Raw genomic sequence first — 22,620 nt, 5'->3', positions numbered from 1 at the left:
CATAGGGTCCCACACGCCACTCATGCTCCTCTCCCTTGATGATCCTAAGGTCCTCTGTTCCTGGAATGTAAGATAAACCACTCCCCCCCCCCATTATCTTTTAATTCCATTTTCCACAAACTTTTTGAAGTCCCCTCATCTTCAGAGAGAGAGAAAACCTCAGGTTTCAGAGTAGGATGTTTCTTCTCTGATTATCTCTATGCTGCCAGCAGGCCACTTATCAATAAGCAGGCCCCATGTTATATGTGAGAGATGACTGAACATATGTGACAATAATTCAGTGCTTAGAATAAAAATAAGCTAGTAAATTACGATATATTCACACCACCATGGAACATCAAAGTTCCTGGATCTAGATTATGGACATTTGTGGATGTTCAGATATATAATAAACCTAGTGATTTTTCCAAGGCTTCCCATCTCTTGGACCTACCAATGTGAGAGATATATTCTACAGAATAAACCTCAAAAGACCAAAATCAGTAAGTCCCCAGTACCTAAGGCCATCTGGGTCATGGGATCAGAAAAGGTAGCCCACCATGTGCCTTATGAGCAAAGAGAAGGAGGGGAGGAGTGCTCCCTAAGGTAGAGCTTAAAGTGAAGACAAAGCTGGGAAGACCACATCTATTGATTTGCCTGGGAGAGTCAGTTTCTGTTTTCCATGGGTATCATTATTAACATGGTATCTTAGTTTAAACATTAAATTATATGATAAGCACAGGCCAAACTGGGAATGACCTCTGTGCCCTGGAGCCCAGGATCTGAAAGGCAGGAAGGGACAGCCATGTAGGAGCAGCTGCGATCAGGCCCCACACCAACTTGCCCCTAGAGCTGGAACTAGGAAAAGGGCATCTCTGGGCAGCAGCTTCCAATGTGAAAACTGAGGAGGCTGGCTTGCCTCTCCAGCTCCCTCCAGCTCTGAATTCTAGAGACCAGCTGGGAGAGGTGATGGCCCCACTCCCTATTGGCCCCCATAGAGCCAGAGCCATGCAGGTCCACACGTTCCCCACAGGATACTGGTGGCCCCAGGCCTGGCTCTGAAACATCCTCACATTTGGGTGTCAAATGACTGGAAAGCCAGCCTTTGATCTGACAAAGACAGAGGGCAGGTACTTCTTCTGACAGGTCCTGCCCACTGTCTCTGGGTTTTCTCCAGTCTTCCTAGCTTTGCCTCAGGAAAGCAAGTTTAAGCAGATTTTGAAGAGGGCTGATCCTCTGGGCTCCCTTTCTCCTGGCTCCCACCCTTTGCACCTGACAGGGCCAGGGGCTCAAGGCAGCCTGTGACTTTTAGCCATCACTCACTGCCAAGTCTGTACTTCTCTCTCAGCCACAGAAGCAGGGTCCAGATCAGCTTTGGAGTCTGGTGTGGCGCTGTGGGTTAATGCAACAGACTACAAAGTTGTTTGAACTGTAAGTTTGGAGGTTCAAGCTCACCAGCTGCTCCTCGGAAACCCTATACAGAGTCGCTATGGATCGGAACCGACTCAACAGCACTTCACAACAACAACAACAAGATCAGCATTGGCTCAAGGAAAAAGAAGTTGCCAAATTAGGGTCCAAAGTCTCACCCTACAGAGCCACAGAAAGGAACATCTCACGACATTTAGTACTTTCTGTAACCTACCAAAAAAACATCCATGGTCCCATGAAAATACCACCAAGAATCCAATACTACATTTTACATGAGTAAAAATGCATGAATTCAGGTACCTCTGCCCCGTCACTGTAAGGCTTCATGAGACAAGCTTATTACAAAGAAGCGACCACTGGCCTGATAGAATGACTTGGAATGGTTCAAATGGGTTCTGCTTCCAGCCTTTCTCTCTTTTCTATCCTTTCTCTCTCTGTCTCCTTCACAATTATCATCCACTTCCAACGTTTCAATTCCAAATTGTTCTCAAACCCCAAATTCTCAATTTCCAAATGTCTGTTGGGTTCTCTTCCCCTGGAGAGCCCCAACGCACTTCAAACTCGATACCACTCAAATCAATCACTCCAGCCTTACTCTTTAAAACCTCTTCTTCCATGCTGTATGCTTTTCTTTTCTCTATAAATAGCACTGCCATCCACTCAGGCAGAAGACTTTCATCTCCTCCCTCTTCATTAAGTACTAATGAGCCTATTGATCCAGTTTCTAAACCCCCTTTCCCATCCTGTCCCTACTTTCTCATCCCATAGCCTCTGACTCATTTTAAGACCTTCTCTTCTCCTGACTGGAGTGGCCTCAGCTTCCTCTTGGGCCATGAGGCCTCCAGAATAAGTCTCCTCAAGCACTAGTTTAAAATTTGAAAAACAAGAGTGTGCTACATTACATGCACAGCAAGATTGAGAAGCTTTGATCTCATCTCTTATTATCAAATGCAATTACCTGGAAGTTCATGTTTCCTGTCCCTAGTCCACAACACTCCATCCATCCATTCTTCCAGACATCCCACACACTCGCTCTATCGAGCCCCTGCTAGTCCCCAAACACTGTATAGTTTGACATCTCACTGCCTTCAACCCTCTTTCTCCTGCACTGCATCCATCCTTGAGAGGCAATTCAGCTTCATTGTCAGACAGTGATAGGAGATTTTGTGTTCTGGCTCTATCAATCAGTAGTCATGTGACCTTGGGTATACTACAGGAACTACACAACAGAGAAGCAGCTACTCAGGCTTTCCCAAGACTGAGGTAGGAAATTCCCTCTATTTGTGTATCTTTGAGAACACCACTATGAACTGTGTTTTCAAATAAATATATGTTGCCAGAGAACCCTCCTGCCTAATTGGCGTAGGTTTTCCAGGTTCTATAGGAGGAACCACTGCTAACCACACAGGGCAGCCACAGTGCTGATGCAAAGCTTTTGCAGGCACTAATTTCAGGTTAGAGCTGTCTCCAGCAGCAGTTCAAAAGCTGAGGCCAAAGGTATCCCACATACAGCAAAGCTCCACAGCCTTGGACTGACTGTGTGGTAGGCTGAGTTTCCCCAGACACTGCCTAGAGAAAGAAAATATAGCATCAGAATTTATGTCCTGACCTTTGTCATACTTCTTGTGATTTAAAAAGGGGAAACACACTACACAAACACACACATCTGGTTTGGTAACTTTTAAACCCTGGCCTTTATCACACTAATTGTAATTACTCTTTTTTTAAGGACATCTGGTTTAGGGACATCTAGACTCCGGGACCCAAAGTCAACCACATTTTAAGAGAACTAGATTCAAATTCATTGAACAGTTTGGGGTGTCTACTGTATGCCAAGCTTTTGCACCACATGACCTCATTTAGTATTTACATGAATGCTTGGAGACCAGCATTCAGCTCCTGACCTGATGCCATTACACATCCAGCCACCTTCTCCAGCACCTGCCTTGGGGATTCACTCACTCCCTTTTTCAGGTTCGTTTTCTCAATCCATATTCACTACTAAAAGCAAGTTCTAGACCTGAAGGGAGAAAGGTATTATTATAATGCCAAGCTAACACTTGTTGACCATTTACAGTTGGTCAGACACAATGCTCCTCATTTAAAAAAATATGTAATAGCTTTGAGATATAATTCACAAATCATACAATGTTGTTGTTGTTAGGTGCTAGTGAGTTGGCTTCAACTCATAGCGACCCTGTGCATAACAGAACTGGTCCCATACCTTGCTCACAATCCTTATTACACTTGCACTGCCACTGGGTCATCTTGTTGGGAGTCGTCTTCTTTTTCACTGACTCTCCATCACCAAGCATGATGACCTTCCCCAGAGACTGGTCCCTCCTGATAATATGACAGATGATGTCTCGCCATCCTGGCTTCTAAGGAGCATTCTGGTTGTACTTCCAAACCCATATATATTTGTTCTTTTGGCAATCCATGGTACTTTCGATAGTTTTCTTCATTTAAAGTGTACAATTCAATAGTTTTCATTATATTCACAGTGCTATGCAATTATCACCATTGTTGTTGTTGTTAAGTGCCATTGAGTCGGGTCCGACCCATAGCGACCCTGTACAGGGTTTCCGAGGGTGTAAATCTTTACGGGAGTAGAAAGTCTCATCTTTCTCCCGCGGAGCGGCTGGTAGTTTCGAACCGCTGACCTTAAGGTTCGCAGCCCAATTCGTAACCACTACGCTACCAGAGCTCCTTAATCAACTGAAAATTTTTCATCACTTCAAAAGAAAATCCGTATCTCTTAGTAGCCATTCCCTTTTCCCTCAACCCTCCAGTCTTGGGCAAGCACTAATCAACTTTCTGTCTCTACAGATTTGCTCAATCTGGGCATTTCATACAGAGTCCTACAATCAACATGTAGTCTTCTGTGATTAGCTTCTTTCATACAGCATGTCTTCAAGGTTCATTCATGTTGTACCATGTATCACTACTTCACTCCTTTTTATTATTGATTATTGTTCCATCATATGGATATACCACATTCTGTTCATCCATTCATCAGTTGATGGAAATTTGGGATGATTTTACTTTTTGGATACTATAAATAATGCTGCTAAAAATATTTGTGTTGAAGTTTTTAGATGGCATATGCTTCTACTTCTCTTAGGTATCCTTGGAGTAGAACTGCTGGGTCATATGGTAACTATGTTTAACATTTTGAGAAACAACCAAGTTTCTACTCGATGCAAATGATTTCCAAAGCAACAGGACCAAGCAGAAACACAGAGTTCCAATGTTTCCTAATCCTTGCCAATACTTGTTTTTATATCTTTTCATTATCAATATCCTGATGAGTATAAAGTAGTATTTCACAAGAGGTTGTATTTGCATTTCACTGATGACTAACAATACTGAGCTTTTCACAAACGTACTGACCATTTGTTCTTTAATAAGTGCCTATTTCAGATCTTTTGCCATTTTTTAAAATGGATTACTTGTCTTTTTCTTATGAGTTATAAGCATTCTTTCTGTTTCTAGATACAAGCCCCTTATCAGATTTATGATTTGGAACAATTTTCTCCCATTCGATAGATTATCTTTTCATTTCTTATTGGTGCCTTTTGAAGCACAAGAGTTTTCCATTTTGACGAAGTGCAATGTCTACTTTGACTGTTCACTTAGGCTTTTGGTGTCATTTTCTACGACACCTTTGCCTAACCCAAGATCATAAAGATTTACTGCTATATGGTATATTTTTCTAAGAGTCTATCATATTTTCAGCTTTTACATTTATTTCTATGATCTATTTTGAGATAATTGTTATACATGACATGAGGAATGGGTTCAATGTCATTCTTCTGCAGTAGTTCCAACATCATTTGTTGAAAACACTATCTGTTCCTCTTTGTTTCCCCATTGCCCCCTACCCACTGAATGATCTTAGCACTTTTGTCAAAAAATCAATTGACCATAATGATTGTCCCTGTACTCTAGATCCCATTCCATTGTTTTATCTTGTGCTATTACCACACTGTTCTGTTTTCTGTAACTTTGAAGTAAGTTTTGAAAGTGACAAGTAGGTATCCTCTTCCTCTTCTCTTCTTTTTCAAGATTGTTTGGTTTATTCTGGATCCTTTGCATTTCCATATGGACTCCTGGATCAGTTAGTCAAGTGTTTTGACAGAGCGTTAAGCAACATGTTGTGAAAACACAATGGAGGAAGCAACTACCTCTGTCTGGAGATTAAAGATGACTTCAGAGAAGAGGGAGTATTTTTTGTGGGGTCTTGAAGGATGAGTAGGAGCTTACTAGGCAGCAAACAGGATTAAAGAAATTCCAGACACCAGTAAGTCCCATTTTTTATATTGTTCACTTGGAACTACAACTCTCCTCCATACTAGTCAGGCAGCAATGGAGGAAACTGAGCCCAGAAAACATCAGGTTCTGGTTCAGCCACAGACTCAGAGGCAGAAGAAAAACAGTAAGAGGTTTAGCCTGTGGAGCCAAATTCACTGGGGCTCCCATCATAGCTCAGCAGTTACTAGTTGTCTGACCTAGGGCAATTTGCTTAAACTTTCTGGGCTTCAGTTTCCTTATCTGTTATTAAAGAAGAAGAATAGCAGCAATTTATAAGATACGCTATGACACTTACATGAGTTAATAAACGTTCAGTGTGCAGAACAGTAGTTGGCACAGTGGAAACAACGGATGAAATGTTCATTATTATTACTTTGAACCCCTGACACAACACCTGCCCTGGTCAGTCCAGGCCTTACTAAGATTTGTGCATTTCAAAAGGTCCCTATCACTAAGCATGTGTTCAACCCACTGATGTCCACCTAACAACTGTTCATGCTTACTGTCTTAGGACATATGGGGACTGAGAGAATGCTTCCTAGTACACTTGGCTTGAGATCCAAGTAACCTAAATAGCATCTTTCATAATGAGGATCATATCTCCACTGCATCTTGTGTGTTGCTGTGAGACAGAAAACACAAGGGCACCTCTTAGTACAAAGATTGCAGTAACTGTTGAATAAACATGCAATCCGATACCTCACATCTGGCATGTCATCATCCCCAATACCTATTCACAACCCAATACATTTAAGGCAGTGGCTACTTTATAGGTACAAATGTCTTTATCAGGACATTAACGTGTACCAAACCTCTTTCAGTAAAAGCAGTCATAAACAACAATCTCTTCTATGCTGTCACGGAAGCTACTGTGTTTGTAATAGAATCATTCATCTCAGCGACAGTTGCTAAAGCCCATCTTAACACAAAAGCAACCAAGTCACAAAGCACAGCGGCAGACCCAAGGAAGAAGGCAGACCCAGAGTGAGTAATTGGGACCTTTGTAAATGCCTGGGGGGAAAAAAAACAAACCCCTCATCCTATTAACATATGTAAAATATTACCCAGAAGCAACAAAGGGTCAGGTGATCCATTATATTTCCCCAGGAGCAGTCTTGTTAGGTAGCCTAAAGTTCCTCTAGCTTTTGCAGAGCAAATAAAGTCTATGGAAATGTTCCACTAATGATCAATTTGACTGTGTGTGTGTGTGTGTGTGTGTGTGTGTGTGTGTGTGTGTTGGGGGTGGGGGTGGGGTGGGCAGGAAGAGAGCTGCAAGGCTATAAACTTAAAAATAAACTGACTGCCCTGGGTTTCACTGATGCATCTTTTAGGCTGTGTTCTAACAGCGCAAGGGTAGAGAGGAGTATACAGGGAGTATACAAGAAAAGGCTTTAAAAAAAAATAGCATCCACTTATGTCTGTGAATAATAAATCTGATTTCATTATTTACCTGAAACTAAAGCATTTGATGGAAGGGAATACACTGCAGATTGAATAACTTGTGGTGTATGCACAACATGCAAATATCATGAGAATGTAATACACCTCTGATTAAATTTGATTCCTGATTATAACACCAAATGAGAATCTGTAGCATACTTTAAAGTACTCAGTCAGGGCAAGCACAACAAGTTCCTTGCTAAGAATTTGTTTCAAAGAATAATCCCATCATCAAGAAAACCAACCTACTTTAAAAAAAAATTTAAAACAGGCCTCCAACTCTCCAGGAATTAACCATTTCCACTCTCAAGTACAAGTTCAATGATAAACCCTAGCTTGGCAGAGATGTGGATCCTGTTCATGTGTTTCATGCACTGTGAGGCATTATGAGATGAACTGTATCACCACAGTTACTATTTAACCATAACACATGGATGGCAAAAAAAAAAAAAAATTCAACTGTTAGTCTGGCAGCTGAGTGACAGATCCAAGTGGCCCAAGAACCTGTTGAACTCCCTTGGCTGATGTCCTACGCCCTATAATAAGAACAACCTGTTCTGCTCCAGGGCCCAGCACCACTGCCCTCTGACCACCTGTCCCCAGAGCTCGGAGCTCCAGCAGACCACACAAGGACAGTAGAGCTCTCTAGCAGGGGTCCCTCTCTGAGCACCTCCCATTTTGGGTATATCCCCATCTTTTCTGAGTATTCTTTACTCAGCATCAGTGGAAGAAATAAACTTGACATAATTATCTTTTCTCTCCGATTCCAAAGTAACATATGTTCACTATAAAAATTCTCAAAGACTAAAGCATACACCAGGAAAAGAAGTGAGGTTCCAATAATCACACCCCCACCTCCAGCAACCACTATTAGCATTCTATACATTTCTCCAGATTTTATTTCCTATAATCAGAACCTTACAACACATTCATATATTTCAATTTACCTAGTTGAATGTTCTAAGATCACACCAACGGAACACTCCCATAATGATCATTTGTTAAAAAAGAAACAGAAAAGGACGCTTTAAACTCTGTCAATGGAAGGAAGTCACTAGGTTAACTACTAACCAAAGGTTAAGTTCACCCAGAGGCACAAAGAAAGAAAGGCCTAGTGATTTACTTCCAGAAAATCGGTCACTGAAAGCCCTATGGAATGATCAGATAGGGGCCGGCCTTAAAAGGCATGGTATCAAGTCTACGTTAATGAGATGGTGGAGGGGACAACTCACAACAAAATAAAATTAAAACAAAATAATTCAGAAAAATCCTACGGAGCACAGTTCTACCTCTGATACACGTACATGTAAGTCAGACACATGAGGCCAGTTCCAATGCGGCAGCAACTGGCTTATCAATGGGATGAGATACAAAGAAATAACAAGCTTAATAGTAAATAAGAAAGAGTCACTGAGCTACAGGGACGCAAGGGAATAAGATTCTGAATAGGTGGAAGAGGGTCAGGACAGAAAAACAGCGTTAAGAATCCAGGGCTGTGCTACTTGAGAATGAGTCAGTCCACTTTCCCCTTCCCACACGGAGCCACTGCTATGGGTCCTGGCCGGCAGCACATCCACAATGGTCTTGTCCACCATCTATGACTTTAACTGAGCAAAGTCTGTTCTGAATATCTACTTCCTACCCTCTTTTTTTTAATATAAGAAACCCTGAGAAAGGGGGCTAAGTCAAATCCCTTCCTGAACCAAACACTTCTACACCTAGGCTACCCCACTCCACTGCCATCATCAAGTCCATTCCCAGCAACCCTATAGGACAGAGAAGAGTCGCTATGCTCCTTACAGTTTCTGTGACTGCAAATCTTTCTCCCATGGTGCCCCTGGTGAGTTTGAACCGCCAACATTGTGGTTAGCAGCACAACACTTAATCCACTGTGCCAACAAGCTAGGAAACGTTAATCCTGCTTGTTGGCTCCCAAATACTCTTCACTGCCTTTCCAACAGGTCAGGAACAGTCTCAATCCCACAAAAGCACTGTTCTAAGAATTCAATTCAAAGCACTTTCTCATGCAAAATTTTATTTCTCTCAACGTTGTTGAAAAGTATGAAGAAATAACGTTAATTTACTTTCCCCATTTCTACAAATGATGCACCGAGATCTTAAATGGTTGGCCCCAAAATGCATCATAAGTAGGTATTTTGCACCAGTCAGAGAATTTAGGGCGAGGAGGGAAGGGAATATGAGTCTTCTTCTGATCTCAATTTCCCTCCACCCGTCATTTTGTCTCTTTACTAGGTCTACAGCATTTACTAGTAACAACCCCTCCTCATAGAAATCCCCAAAATACTTGGGTTACTTTGGTAGTTATTTACAAATCCACACTGCACAACCAACTGTGAATTTCATCATTAAAGCAATTACTCAATCTAATGTTGAGAAGCCTCACAATGTTGCACTTCATCTCCAAAGGCCATAGCCCATACATCAATTTACCACATTTGTGGCCCACCTTGAAACTGATCACTTGAAATATCGATCTGTCTAAGATCCCAGATGTAGTCCTTCCTCTGCATGAACACAGCTCCCATCCTGCCACCACCACCCTAATGCTCAGCAGGCACTGCATTCGTTCCAGCCCTCGCAGCCTCCCCTGATCCATTCCCAGCCTGTGTTCATGCAACCAAGCATTCACCAACACTTGGGAGTCTCGAGTCCCAAACTCCTCTGTGGCCTTGACAACAGTCAAAATATGGATCCTCTGATGAAAAATTATGTAACTATGGCAATGGTTTCCCTAAAAGTACTATTATCTACATTATACAAAAAAAATTAACGTAAATGACATCATAGGCCTTCAATGTAGAAGTATAAAACTTTTAAGGGAGGGAAAATAAAGAGACAATCTTTACGTTGCAGGGCTAAGCAAAGAGTTCTTAGACTTGACACCAAAAGCACAGCCCATAAAAGGGAAAAATCAATAAACTGGACTTTATCAAAATTTAAAACATTTGCTCTGTGAAAGCCCATGTAAAGAAGATAAGCAGACAAGCTACAGACTGAGAGAAAACAGGAGCAAACCGCATACCAATAAGTAACTAATATCTAGAATATATATATGTAAACTTCTCTAAATTCAACAGTCTTTAAAAATTAGGCAAAAGACATCTTACTTTATAGGATACCCGAAATGAATAAAAAGCACACAAAACGATGCTTTACATCATTAAAAAAATTTTTAAATGTAACTGAAAACTATGTACATTATAATTACACACCTGTATAAAGGCCAAATTAAGCAATAGTGATAATGCCAACTTCAGGCAAGGATGCAGAGAATATAAAACAGTCTCTCTGGAAAACAGTAAGGCATTTAAAAAGAAAGAACAATGAAACATAAGACCCAGAGATTGTGTGTGTATATGTATGATAACTTATGATCACATAAAAAATTGTAAGCTAATGTTCATAACAGACTTATTTGAAATTGCCAAAAACTGGAATCAGCCCAGAAGTCTTTCAACAAGTAAATGGTTAAACAAACTATGATACATACATGAATAACTGTTGTTGCTGTTAAGTACCATCAAGTAGGTTCCAACTCATAGCAACCCTATATACATTTTTTGAGGTTGTCAATTTCTACAGAAGCATGAAACCCTATCAGCAATAAAAAGGACTGAACATAGACAGGAATGGCAACTTGAACACTGACTACCCACAATGGGGGGGGGGAGGAGAGGAGCTACAAAGGCAAGAAGTGACTGGCTTACAAGTTTTCAAGAGGGAACCTAGATGCAGAGGGTGTGAAAGAAGGTAGAATCGCCACTGAGTAGTATCCAATCTGTCTAGGCGGGGCTGATGAAATGAAATGCAGATGGGTCTCTTGTGATACAATAGTGAATAATTGTTACCAGGACTGCTTGTGAGGGTTGGAAATGCAAAGGTAGACGTTTTGTAGCAAGGAGGAGAGTGATTAACTTTGCAGTCTATGAGCGGAGGTCTCTGGGACCATCAAGAGAGAAGAGCAGAGAGTGGGACCCTACCCAGAGAAGCAGTGATGCCTGAGATGGAGGCAGAAACGATGACGTGGGTAGATGGAGCAGCTGGGGACTTTAGACCCAGAGAGGGAGAGGGGCTGTGTGCTGACGACCAGGGGGCAGGCTTGTGGGGTATACCCTTTGGTTGGTTAGTGATGCATGGAGGGGACTGTAACCATGGCAATGAAACAATATACAATAGGATGAATGTAAAACTAATGTTCTCCCATGTAAACTATCACATAATTCACAACAAAACTTTAAAATTAAAAGAAAAAAAAAAAAGGACTGAACCACTGATACACACAATAAGGTGGATGAATCTCCAGAGAATTTGGATGAGCGAAAAGCATCAATCTCGAAATGTTACATGCTGTATGATGCAATTTATTTAACATTTTTGAAATGACCAATTTTAATAATGAAAGACAAATGCATGTTATCATGGGTTGTAGTGTCCTATTGATTCCAATCCTGGTGACCCTACAGGACAGAGTACAACTGCCCCCCACAGTTTCCTAGGCTGTGGGGAAAAGTGCCAGGTAGTTTCTCCTACAGATCCTCTGGTGGGTTTGAACTGTTAATCTTTCAGTTAGCCACCAAAAGCTTAAGCATTGTCCAGTGTCCTATGAGGGGTTAGGGATAAGGAAAGCAGAAGAGACATAGATATGGTTCTAAATGGGCTCTCTTTCTCTACTTGCCCTGTTACAGACATCCCATTTAAAATCAGTGCCAGTTAGGCCCTGGATAAATTATGAGTTTGGGGCTTTGTGGTCTTATCCATTCTCACAGCATTAGGGATGAGTTCTCTGAGGGTGAATCCCTACCTACCTTTACAGCCTCAACCTGCACAAATATCCAATACCCTACAGGGCATTTGAATGTAGATGGCCACACAGTACAACACAAACACAAGACAAAACACAACCCCAAATTCCTCTCCTCTCGGCAAACCTACTTATCCGATCTCCACCCGTCATCACTTCCATCATCTCCATCAGTCAGAAGCAGAACCCTGAAATCATCTTTGACGCCTCCTTCCCTTACTTCTCCTTCCCACCAACTCTGCCAGTACTATAGTCTAGGTCTCGTTTCACACTGCAATAGCCACCTAACTTGTCTTCACACCTCCACAACGTGCTCTCTGAAACACGGGCTGCATCATGTCATCTACTGAACACGAATAACATCTTCCTCTTCCCTCAGAACCAACATTAGACCCCTTGATGCACCATGCTAGGCCCACCACAATATGGCGCCAGTCCACATTGCCAGGCTGGCACCAAGCCCCAGACACAGTCTACACCCACCAGGCTGGGTCTTTCAGCCTTCCCAAGCCTGTACTCTCACTGCTCCCTAGGCCTGAATGCCCTGCCCTTTTCTCTCACCCCACAGTAGCAGGTCTGATCCTGAGTTCCTGGGATCTCTTAAAACTATATGCAAAAACCCTAGAAAGCCCACAGGTGTAGCGTCCATTCTGACTCACAGCAACCCTACAGGGCAGGGTAGAACTATACTAAAGGTTCCCAAGGCTCTAGAGTCCTGGTATGGCACTGTGGGCTAATGCGTCAGACTGCAAAGTCATTTGATCTGCAAGGTTGGTAGTTCAAGCTTACCAGCTGCTCCTTGGAAACTCTATACAAGGTTGCTATGGGTTGGAATCGATTCAACAGCACTTAACAACAAGCATGACTTAAGTGCACTGGAGTAGCTGGTGGGTTCAAACCCCTGACCTACATTTAGCTAGCAGCTTAATTACTGCACCATGAGGACTTACAAATATGCATTTTTCTAGGGACAGGATCCACAACTTTCTATAGGGTCTACAGTCCAAATTATGTTTGAAAAAAGAAACAAAAAACATAAGTAGTCTTTTGCCAAAGTTGAAAGCTTATTCAGGTAATTCTGATTTTCCCTCAAAAATACACATGTAGAGTCCCCAATCCTAACTAATCATGCTTTCCACTGCTCTGTGTATACCTCCAGTACAAAACATACTGCCACCCATATCATACTGTAGTTAGTTGTACAGATTTGGTTTCAGATTATCAGCTTCACAGCACATCTACTCGTATGATTTGTGGTAAGTCATTTCACTTGATGGGCCCTCAATTTCCTCAGCCATACCTATTATCATTGGGGATTGTGAGGATAAACAAAGTAAATATTTTAAAGAAATGAAAAAGTATTGATGCTGTTTGTGTTAGCTGATGTCAAGTCAGTTCTGACTCATAGCAATGCTATGTACAACAGAATGGACTCCTGCCCAGTGCTTTCCCATTCTGACGATTGTGGATGCTTGAGCCCATTGTTGCACCCACTGTATCAATCCATCTCATTGAGGGGCTTCCCCTTTTTGGCTGACTCTCTACTTTACCAAGCATGACATCCTTCCTCAGAGAGTGGTCCCTCCTTATAACACGTCCAAAGCATGTGAGGCAAAGTCTCCCTAACTTTGCTTCTAAGGAGCATTTCCGGCTAACACATTTCTTCCAACACAGATTTATTTGTTCTGCTGGCAGTCCATGATACAGTTAACATTTGTTACCAATACCATAATATGAAGGTATCAATTCTGCTTCAGTTTTCCTTATACATTGTTCAGCTTCCGCATGCATATGAGATTATTAAAAATACCATGGCTTGGATCAAGCACACGTTAATTTGTAACGTGACATCTTTGTTCTTTAATACTTTAAAGAGGTTTTCTGTAAATAATCTGTCCGATGCAATACACTGTTTGACTTCCTGCCGTCTACTTATATGGGCACTGACTATAAATCCAAGCAAAATGAAATCCTTGACATTCTCAATCTTTTCTCCATTTATCAGGATGCTGCTTATTGGCCCAGTTGTGAGGATTTTTGCTTTCCTTATATTAAGTTGCAATCCATTCTGAAGGCAGTATTCTTTGATCTTCATAAGCAAGTATTTTAAGTCTTCTTCAGTTCCAGCAAGCAAGGTTGTGTCATCTACGTATCTCAGGTTGTTAATGAGTCTTCCTCCAATTCTGATGCCACATTCTTCTTCATATAATCCAGTTTTTCACATTCTATGTTCAGCATACAAATTAAGTAGGTATGGTGAAAAGATACAACTCTAGCACATATATACCTTTCCTGATTTTGAACCACTCATATCTACCTTCTTGTTCTGTTTGAATGGCTGCCTCTTGGTCTATGTACAGGTTCCTCATGAGCACAATTAAGCATTCTGGAATACCCATTCTTAGCAAAGTTATCCACAGCTTGTTATGATGCATACCATCGAAACCTTGTGCATAGTCAATAAAGAACACGGAAACATCTTTCTGGTACTCTCTATTTTCAGTCCAAATCCATCTAACACCATGTCCTAGTTCCATGCACTCTTCTGAATCTAATTTGAATGTCTGGCAGCTGTCAATGTATTCCTGCAACCATTCTGAATTATCTTCAGCAAAATTTTACTTACTAATGATATTGTTTAATGATTTTCACATTCCCTGGGTCACTTTTCTTTGCAATGGGCACAAACAATAGATCTCTTCCAATTGGTTGGCCAGATTTGTCTTCCAAATTTCTTGGCATTCATGAGTAAGTGCTGCATTAGTTTGTTGAAACATTTCAGTTTGTATCCCACCAATCCCTGAAGCCTTCATTTTCACCAATGCCTTCATGCAAATTAGTGTTCTTCCTTTAATACTATTGGTTCTTGATCATATGCTGCCTCTCGAAATTGTTGAGCATCAACCAATTCTTTTCGGTCTACAGTAATTCTTTGTATTTCCTCCATCTTCTTTGGATGCTTCCTGCATCATTCAATATTTTGCCCACTGAGGTGGTTGTTGTGAAATGTCTTCAAGTCTGTTTCAACTCATAGTGGTCCTTATATAGGGTTTCTGAGGCTTTTTAAATCTCTGCAGGAGCAGTCTTCTCCTGCAGAGAAGTTGGTGGCCTTGAACCATGGACTTGAGGTTCGCAGTCCAGTGCTTATTGTATGGAACCACCAGCTCCCTATTTTACCCATAGAATCCTTCAACACTGCAACTTGAGGCTTGAATTTTTTTTTTTCTTCAGTTCTTTTTCAGTTTGAGAAATGCTGAACATGCTTTTCCCTTTTTCTGCTTATATTGAGTCATGTCACATCAGCAAACAACAGTTCCAAAAGCTTTACTCCATCCATGGCATTCAGGTCAAGTCTACTTTGAGGAGGCAGTTCTTCCCTAGTAGCATTTTGGGTGGCTTTCGACCTGAGAGGGTCATCTTCTGGCACTATGATCCATCAACATTCTGCTGTTATCTATTCTAGAATCACATCATCAGCCCATTCTTTGTCATCTTTCTGAAGTCTGAAAGTTCTGCTGAAACCTGCCCACCCTGTGTGAGCCTGCTGGTATTTGAAATACCAATGGCAAAGCTTCCAGCATCACAGCAACATGCAAGCCATTGCAGTCTGAAACACTGGCAGACAAGTGGTGGGAGAAAAGGCTAGCACACAAATATTGCTATTTTAATTACGATTATTTGATATCCACTGTCCCCATCCACTCTTCCTGCATGCCAAGGTTCATTCACTACCACAACAAAACTGTTGAAAAGCACAACCCAGTAATAATTCAACATTCTTTTCCTTCTACCTTATGATCAATTCTTGAGCCATCCTAATTAGTTATTTTTTGCCACAGTTACACAATAGCTAACACCTTGTACATAAACCTCTGCATGTCCCCCCACACAATACACTTCAAAATCATAACACTGATGAGGCTGGCTTTGCTATTCTTGCAGGAACCAGATAATTTCAAAATCCCCCGTTACTCATCTGTCCTAAGGAGTCCAGAATTAAGCCTTGCGCTACCATGTACCCACTGTGAGCAACTGAAGAAGACCATTAAATCTACAAAGACCTTTTGTTGTTTTCTTTTCTCTTTTTCCCTTTTCCTTTCTAGTCACTTCCTCTAGAAATAGAGGCTTTCTGGGCTCAGGGGCTGAGTCACCCACCTTTCTTTGCTTTAACTGACAACCTACGTATGTGTATGTTTAAGAAACATGGCTGACGCTGCATCTGAGGCCCTGAGATGCATGTTGAGGTAGACAGCCAGAGTGTCCCTGCCTTTCAGGAGCTTCCAGCCTGTCCCTGAAGCAAAGCTGTGAGCTTCACAGTGAAACACACACGGGGAAATGATAGGTCGTGAGAGAAAATCAAAAGCGGCGCCACATGTGGTTCAGACAAACACTCCCGACTCATGGTGTCCTCATGTGTGTCAGAATAGGAATGCACTTCTCAGAATCTTCAATGACTGTGATGTCTAAGAAGGAGACTCTGAGTGAGTTAGAGCCCAATCTCTCAGTTAGCAGTAGCCTAGTACTTAACCATCCATGCCATTCAGAAACTCCTAGATGGAAAAGGAGGAAGAGTAAAGTTCGGCTTTGGCCCCAAAGATTGGTATCCTGAGGCTTGGACATCCTAAAGTGCTGGGATTCTATAGCCATTTCTTGGGGCCGCCATAGATATGGGCTACTTTCCCGTTCATCTAACATGTGGTGAGAATCCCTAGCTCTCTCCAGGATGACCCTGCCTTTCCCTGGCCAGTTCTCTCGATCAGCAGGAAGGGCCTATCTGATCTTGGGGACCACGGATTTTAGTCTCTTTATCTGAATGGGTTAACTAGTGTATCCTCAAGGAGCTCTGGTAGAGTTAGTTGTTACAAGTTGGGCTGCTAGCCTCAAGGTCAGCAGTTCGAAGCTACCAGCTGTTCTGTGAAAGAAAGATGAGGCTTTCTGCTCCCATAAAGATTTACAGCCTCAGAAACCCTATTCAGGGTTGCTATGAGTTGGAACTAACTCCAAGACACATAACCAACCAACCATGTACCCTCAGGCTTGTGTGCATGCGCTCATTCTGACATCCCTTTCAGTTCTGCTAAACAGCAACTTCTGTCTTGTGCTCCTGTAAACTAAGCAAAGGCCTGGGCACCCCTGGCTGGCAGGGACCAACTCAGAGCCACAAGCCTCCACACAGTCTCTCATGCTCACAACTCTGCTCCCTAGGGTAGACTGGTAGCCCTGGCCACCGTGCAAGAAAGAATCCTTCCCCAGAAATGGATTGAGGAAGGACCCGGAACATATCTGCACCCAAATGAGAAAGTCATTTCTCAGAAACTGCTCTGCCCAGACAGCCCGTAGGATACTGTGGTACTGAAGTCTTCCAGACATCTTCCTGGCCACTATCCGGGCCAGCCTTGTGATCTGGGATCCTCCCCACTACGTTATTTGAGATAACTTCCTCCTGCCAGCAACAGGCCAAGTGTCCTGGGCATTGGTGGCCAAGGACAGGCTTCAAAGGTTAAGTGGAAGGTGACCATCTTCAAAGGACCCTCAGACTTTCCAGAGAACATTGGCTCCCAGCCCCGACTTCAGGTCACTATTTCCTACAATTGAATCTGTGATAGCCTCGTGAGGGCAGGGACTGAGTCTGTCTAGTTCATTGCTGAGCCCCTGAGAGCTCCTAGCAGGGTACTGGAATACAGCCAGCACTCAATATTGACTTATTAAATTGATATTACAATAATGATGAAAATTAACAACATCAAGGCTGGGTACCAGTACAATAGAAAAAGCTTAAATTCTGGAATGAGAGATCTAAGTTCGGAGCCTTCCAGCAATAATATTTATTGGTCATGTGTGTGCCACTTTGTGGGCTCCTGGTATGGCACTGTATGATAAGCACTGGACTGCAAAACACAGGTCTGAGGTTCAAACCTACCAGCTGCTCCTCAGAAACTCTATTAAGGGTCACTATGAGTCGGAACCAATTCAATGACACTTAACAACAAAAAAGCCACTTTACCCTCTTCTCAGCCTCTGCTTTTTCATTTATTGTTGTTGTTAAGTGTCGTCGAGTCAGTTCCAACCCATAGCGACCCTGTATAGGGTTTCCGAGGAGCAGCTGGTGAGCTTGAACCGCCAACCTTGCAGTTCAAACAGCTATACAGGGAAAATAGTATTCATCTCGAAGGACTGTTGTGGCAATAGAAGAAATTTAAACATAAAACCTTTAGCACAGAATGTGGCAGAGAATATGGCTTTGTTTGAAGTCATCAAACATTTATATGCTATAATTCTTTCTGAGTGGCAGACGCGATTCAAACATGGCTAAAATCCCAGATCACAATCAGTTCATTTAAATTCTTAGAATAATCCTTTGAAGTTGAATCCATTTTAACCCCATTTGACAGTTGAGGAAGTTGAGGCACAGAGTCACGATTCACATCAGTTCTAGGGTCCACACTTTTAATTGTGACCCATCTCTGCCTCTATAGCAAGCAGTCAATGAACAGTAGTTCCTGTCCCCTTGGTTTGATCATGGAGGATACTTGATCACATTGCCAGACTGGGGTTTTCAGTTGCTACAGAAACATCTTCAAGGGTTTCCATGACTGAATGCTTAGTTTTGTTTCATTTTAATTCCTGCTCCTCTGAAATCCAATTTCAGATAAGTTTGTTGATCAAGAACCTCTCTTCCATCTTGACTTCCTATCATCTCTTCTCCACCATCTACATGAGAAAGAGAAACCTCTAGGTCCACACACACACACAAAAAAAAAAACCTTAAGAAAGGAAATGAAAGATCACAGAGAAGAGTGCTCACTCATTTAGGCTACTACACACTCTTAGGAGCAGTCCAAAGGAGGGTTCATTTCTACTCATCCATAAAAACAACCACTTACACATATGGGTGCCCGAGGCAGAGGCAATCTATCCAAATGGAGACCACCTATATCAAGTCTCAAGTTCTGCAGACAGAGAGAATAAAGCTATCTCCTCTAATGGGCCATACCTCATTAGAAAGAGAGTTTTCCCTGCTATAAGACAGTATTTGCCCTATTGCCTACCATGAAGGAAATCTCATTACCCAGATAAATCAGCGCTGCACTTGACCTTGCTTCTTCATGGCTCAGGATTAGCAACATCATGATGCACTCTACAAATGCTCAGAAATATTGGAAAAACCCTCTCAAGTCAAAAAAGATTTGGTATTTCACTAAAAGGCATTTGTATTATTTTGATTTTACTACACGGAATCCAAAATGCTTTCATTTTTAAAACCCCTAGAGACAAAGTGTCCTCTTAGGACCTTAAGAAATCACCAAAGCCTGGTGTGGTTTATGTCCTTATTCAACTGTGGTTAGATGAAGAGCAGCCAGAAGCCAAAGAACAGTAATTCTGGGTCCACACTCCTCTCATGATTTTCCTCAAGTGGCTGGGGTCCCACTGTGAAGACTCCCAAATCAACCTCTCAGCCTCAAAATCACAATACAAGTCATGGGCAGATCACAGGACGCAGAGCAGTTCCTCTGATAGGGTCCAGTCCTGCTAGACCTCATGCTTCCCTTCCAAAGTTGCCAGAGAAGCACAGCTTTCCTGGCTTGGCTAATGAGAGGGGGCTGAGTGGGATGTTTTCTCCAGGAGGTGAGGGTGGCTGCGGAATTTCTGCAGCAAATGCCATCTCCTGTACCCCCCACTAGGATACACAATCCTGCGCCCTGGGCTGTCTACTCAACATGACCAAACCAACAGTGAACAGAACTACCATTCCCCCAAATGAGCTGTAATTCCCAATGTTGCTTGCTCAAAAGGGCTGCCTTGTTTTCAGTCTGGTTGGTCACCAGCAACAGTCAGTAGGTACGGTGCTGATTTAAGAGAAAGAAGTCCATACATCAGGAACAAGAGCACACAGGGAGCATTCGGAATATGAGTGTCACTGGGAATTAAAGACATGCTCATACAACAGGCACATATTTGTCAAATGATACACAAAAATATAGTATCATGAAATATACAGGTCTCTAAGGACATCAGCAACTTGCTCCTCTTGATTTATTGAGGAGAATACTCAGACTCCAGACCAAGGGTAGGAATGTTATGACTGGCAGACAACTAAAATCAAAAGCTTCCAAAGTCCATTGTTCCTATTCTTGGTCTTCTGTCTCTGCAACCCAATTACCAGCCAGAGTTAGGACACATTTATTATCTTCACTTTCGTTTGTTTCTTAAGTACAGTCGAGCTGCTTCTGAAGCACAGCAACCCTGCATAGGGTTTCCCTGGAGCAGCTGGTAGGTTTGAACCGCCAACCTTGCAGTTAGCAGTCCAATACTTAAGTCCTACAGTGCCACACTACGACTCCAATTATGTTCATTGGAAAAGTATGTTTTGTGACTGAGTTACATGCAAAAAGGTTAAAGTGACCATGGCTGTTATCCATGGCTGTTATCTAAAAAGTAAAATCCCAGTGGAAAACAAAAAGAAAAACTGAAATTTAAATGTACAAAATAGAGTATCCCAAAGCCATTCTTCATTATGTACATATCTTAAAATCATCTTCAAAGAAATTGCCAAGATAAAAGTTCTTTTCTCTGCCTTTAAAAAGAAGGGAAGTTACCTTTTCAGGTATGAAAACAAGACCCTGAAAGAAAATAATCAGGCAAGGAGAGTGAGCTCAAGGGCTCTGGGAATGAGCAAAGAAACAACCTGGAAAACCAAGGCCCTGAATGAAACTTTCTGCCTACAGTAGAGGAGATGTTTCACCCCAAATCTATTTCACCAGCTAGGAAAGACACTTCTGTGGCTACAAAAGAACCATGCATAAGCTCACAACAAATGCTGAAGGTCTGGATTCTTGATCTCTTCCCTGTGTGCATGACACAGACAGGCTGAGAGGCACCAGTGCTGCAGAAAGCAAAATTTCCCTTGTTTCCATTACATCACCCACGTTGGACAAGGGGAGGGGGAGCGGGGGCACAGCTGGTGGCAGCTGCACCACCATCTGCTTTCTCCTTAGCTGTGTGCACTAGGTTTGAGCTGCAGCCTCCTACAACTCCTGCGAGAGGAAGTGCAGTATTAAAGGCACAACACCTTATTATGGGAAAGCTTTCAGATTATATAGAAATAAATCACTCCCATGATAAGTTAACACTCTCAAGCAGGTTGCTGAGCCGGTTTTCTTTAGGTTTAAGTGATTTGTTTGCATCTCTTTAGACTCAGATACGATGTAAACTCTCAGCCCAACGGGCCCAATCAGACAAGCAGAATGGACAAGCAACCACCTGCCATCTGTCTCCCAAAAGGTAAGCAGTCAAATAGTACAGGTCTCTAGCTAGAAGTATTTAGGGGAGGCGTGGGGTCTGCCCAAGTCCAGCACACAAGCTCCACAAGTGCTGGGAATTCAATGCTGTCTTTAGCATTCCAAGCCATGTGGTCCACCAGCCTCATGCTCCTTGGCACTCCTGGGGTTTCCTTGAGAACACACTGCAGGGTGCCCTCTTGGAGAACAGCAAAAGTACCCGTAATGGGGCTAATGGCCAGTGAGGCCCTTCACCTGCAAACTGGCAGCAAAGCAGCAAACTGGTGGTTCAAGGGTTCAATCAAGCCCATGTACATGTTCTATCTGGCCTATACAGGGGCTATGGGGGAAAAATTAAACATTTCATATCAACATTTAGATTGCCATTTCAGGGGATGGGGCAGAGAGGGAGAGTTCAAGAGATACAGTGACACGAGGTTTCCATTCCTGTATGGCACCAGTTACCTGGAACTAAGCAGCAGTATTTCCTCTAAACGAGGTATACATCTGAGGAACTAGTCCCCACCATTCAGTATCAGCATATGTCACTGCACTGAGTGCTTTTGACATAACATTACTGAGCAGGTTAGCAGAAGAAGAAATCCCAGAGAATGATTTCCCAATGGTTCTTTACTTATTCTCCTCTTTAGTTGATATTTAAGTGTCTGCGTGACAAAATAAAATTCTCCAGACAAAGATCAGTCAAGTCAGTACAGTGAACGGATCACAGCAGAAGGCCAGCTATACAACCTACCCCTTCTTCAAAGCCTGTGAAACAAGCATTCCAGGCCAACTTACCATACATTTTGCCTTCGTCTGATAAGATGATTTTCCTCCTCCCACAAGGCGGATAGATAGCCAGGGCCTCCTGAAAGCTCTGCTCAATGTCGGGGCTCCAGACCCCTTCAGCATCATTGTCAATTGGCTTATCTGCAGAGTCACTCATCCTTTCCATGTTCTCGGCAGGGCTCTCGCTGCCGCTCCAGCTGCTGGGCTCAATTTTGGCGGTTGGGTTTTCCAAGCCAAAGCTTGGATCCTTTTCAAGAAAATAAACCTAAAAGAAAAATCACAAGACAGTATGATTAACAACAACATGGTATCCACAAACATACTGCTCTTGCTAACTCTCACACAAATTATTCACTCATCTACTTTGCTAGAGGAATCATTCTCGGCAGAGAAAATGGAATTTTGAGCTGTATGTGGCTTTCGTTTTCCATGTAGCCTTGGTAAGCACTCATAAAGAAATGCAACGGCAGGCAGAAGTCATGATAATTTTCCCAGATGAGAGGTAATTTTCATCCAAGAGCAGTACCCACTCTGAGTTGCAAATGTGCAGTGAATTATACAAAAACC

At 42.4% G+C, this 22,620-nt stretch overlaps 1 protein-coding gene across 2 annotated transcripts in view; it reads right to left on the bottom strand.

Annotated features, from left to right (window-relative positions):
* The window catches only part of TEAD1 (TEA domain family member 1 (SV40 transcriptional enhancer factor)), a 226,911-nt gene extending 204,586 nt beyond the window's left edge, over positions 1-22,325 (bottom strand). Inside the window, exon 1 of one of the 2 annotated variants that reach the window (XM_006865766.1) lies at positions 22,063-22,325. In XM_006865766.1, coding sequence (XP_006865828.1) covers positions 22,063-22,219 — 157 coding nt within the window. In that variant the 5' untranslated portion in view covers positions 22,220-22,325. The remainder of the gene's footprint in view (positions 1-22,062) is intronic. The other variant, XM_006865767.1, reaches the window with a different exon arrangement.
* Positions 22,326-22,620: the final 295 nt, after the last annotated feature.

This window comes from Chrysochloris asiatica, unplaced genomic scaffold (genome assembly GCF_000296735.1).
Source record: "Chrysochloris asiatica unplaced genomic scaffold, ChrAsi1.0 scaffold00083, whole genome shotgun sequence".
NCBI classification, from domain to species: domain Eukaryota; kingdom Metazoa; phylum Chordata; class Mammalia; order Afrosoricida; family Chrysochloridae; genus Chrysochloris; species Chrysochloris asiatica.
This window is presented reverse-complemented; position numbering and strand designations above follow the sequence as displayed.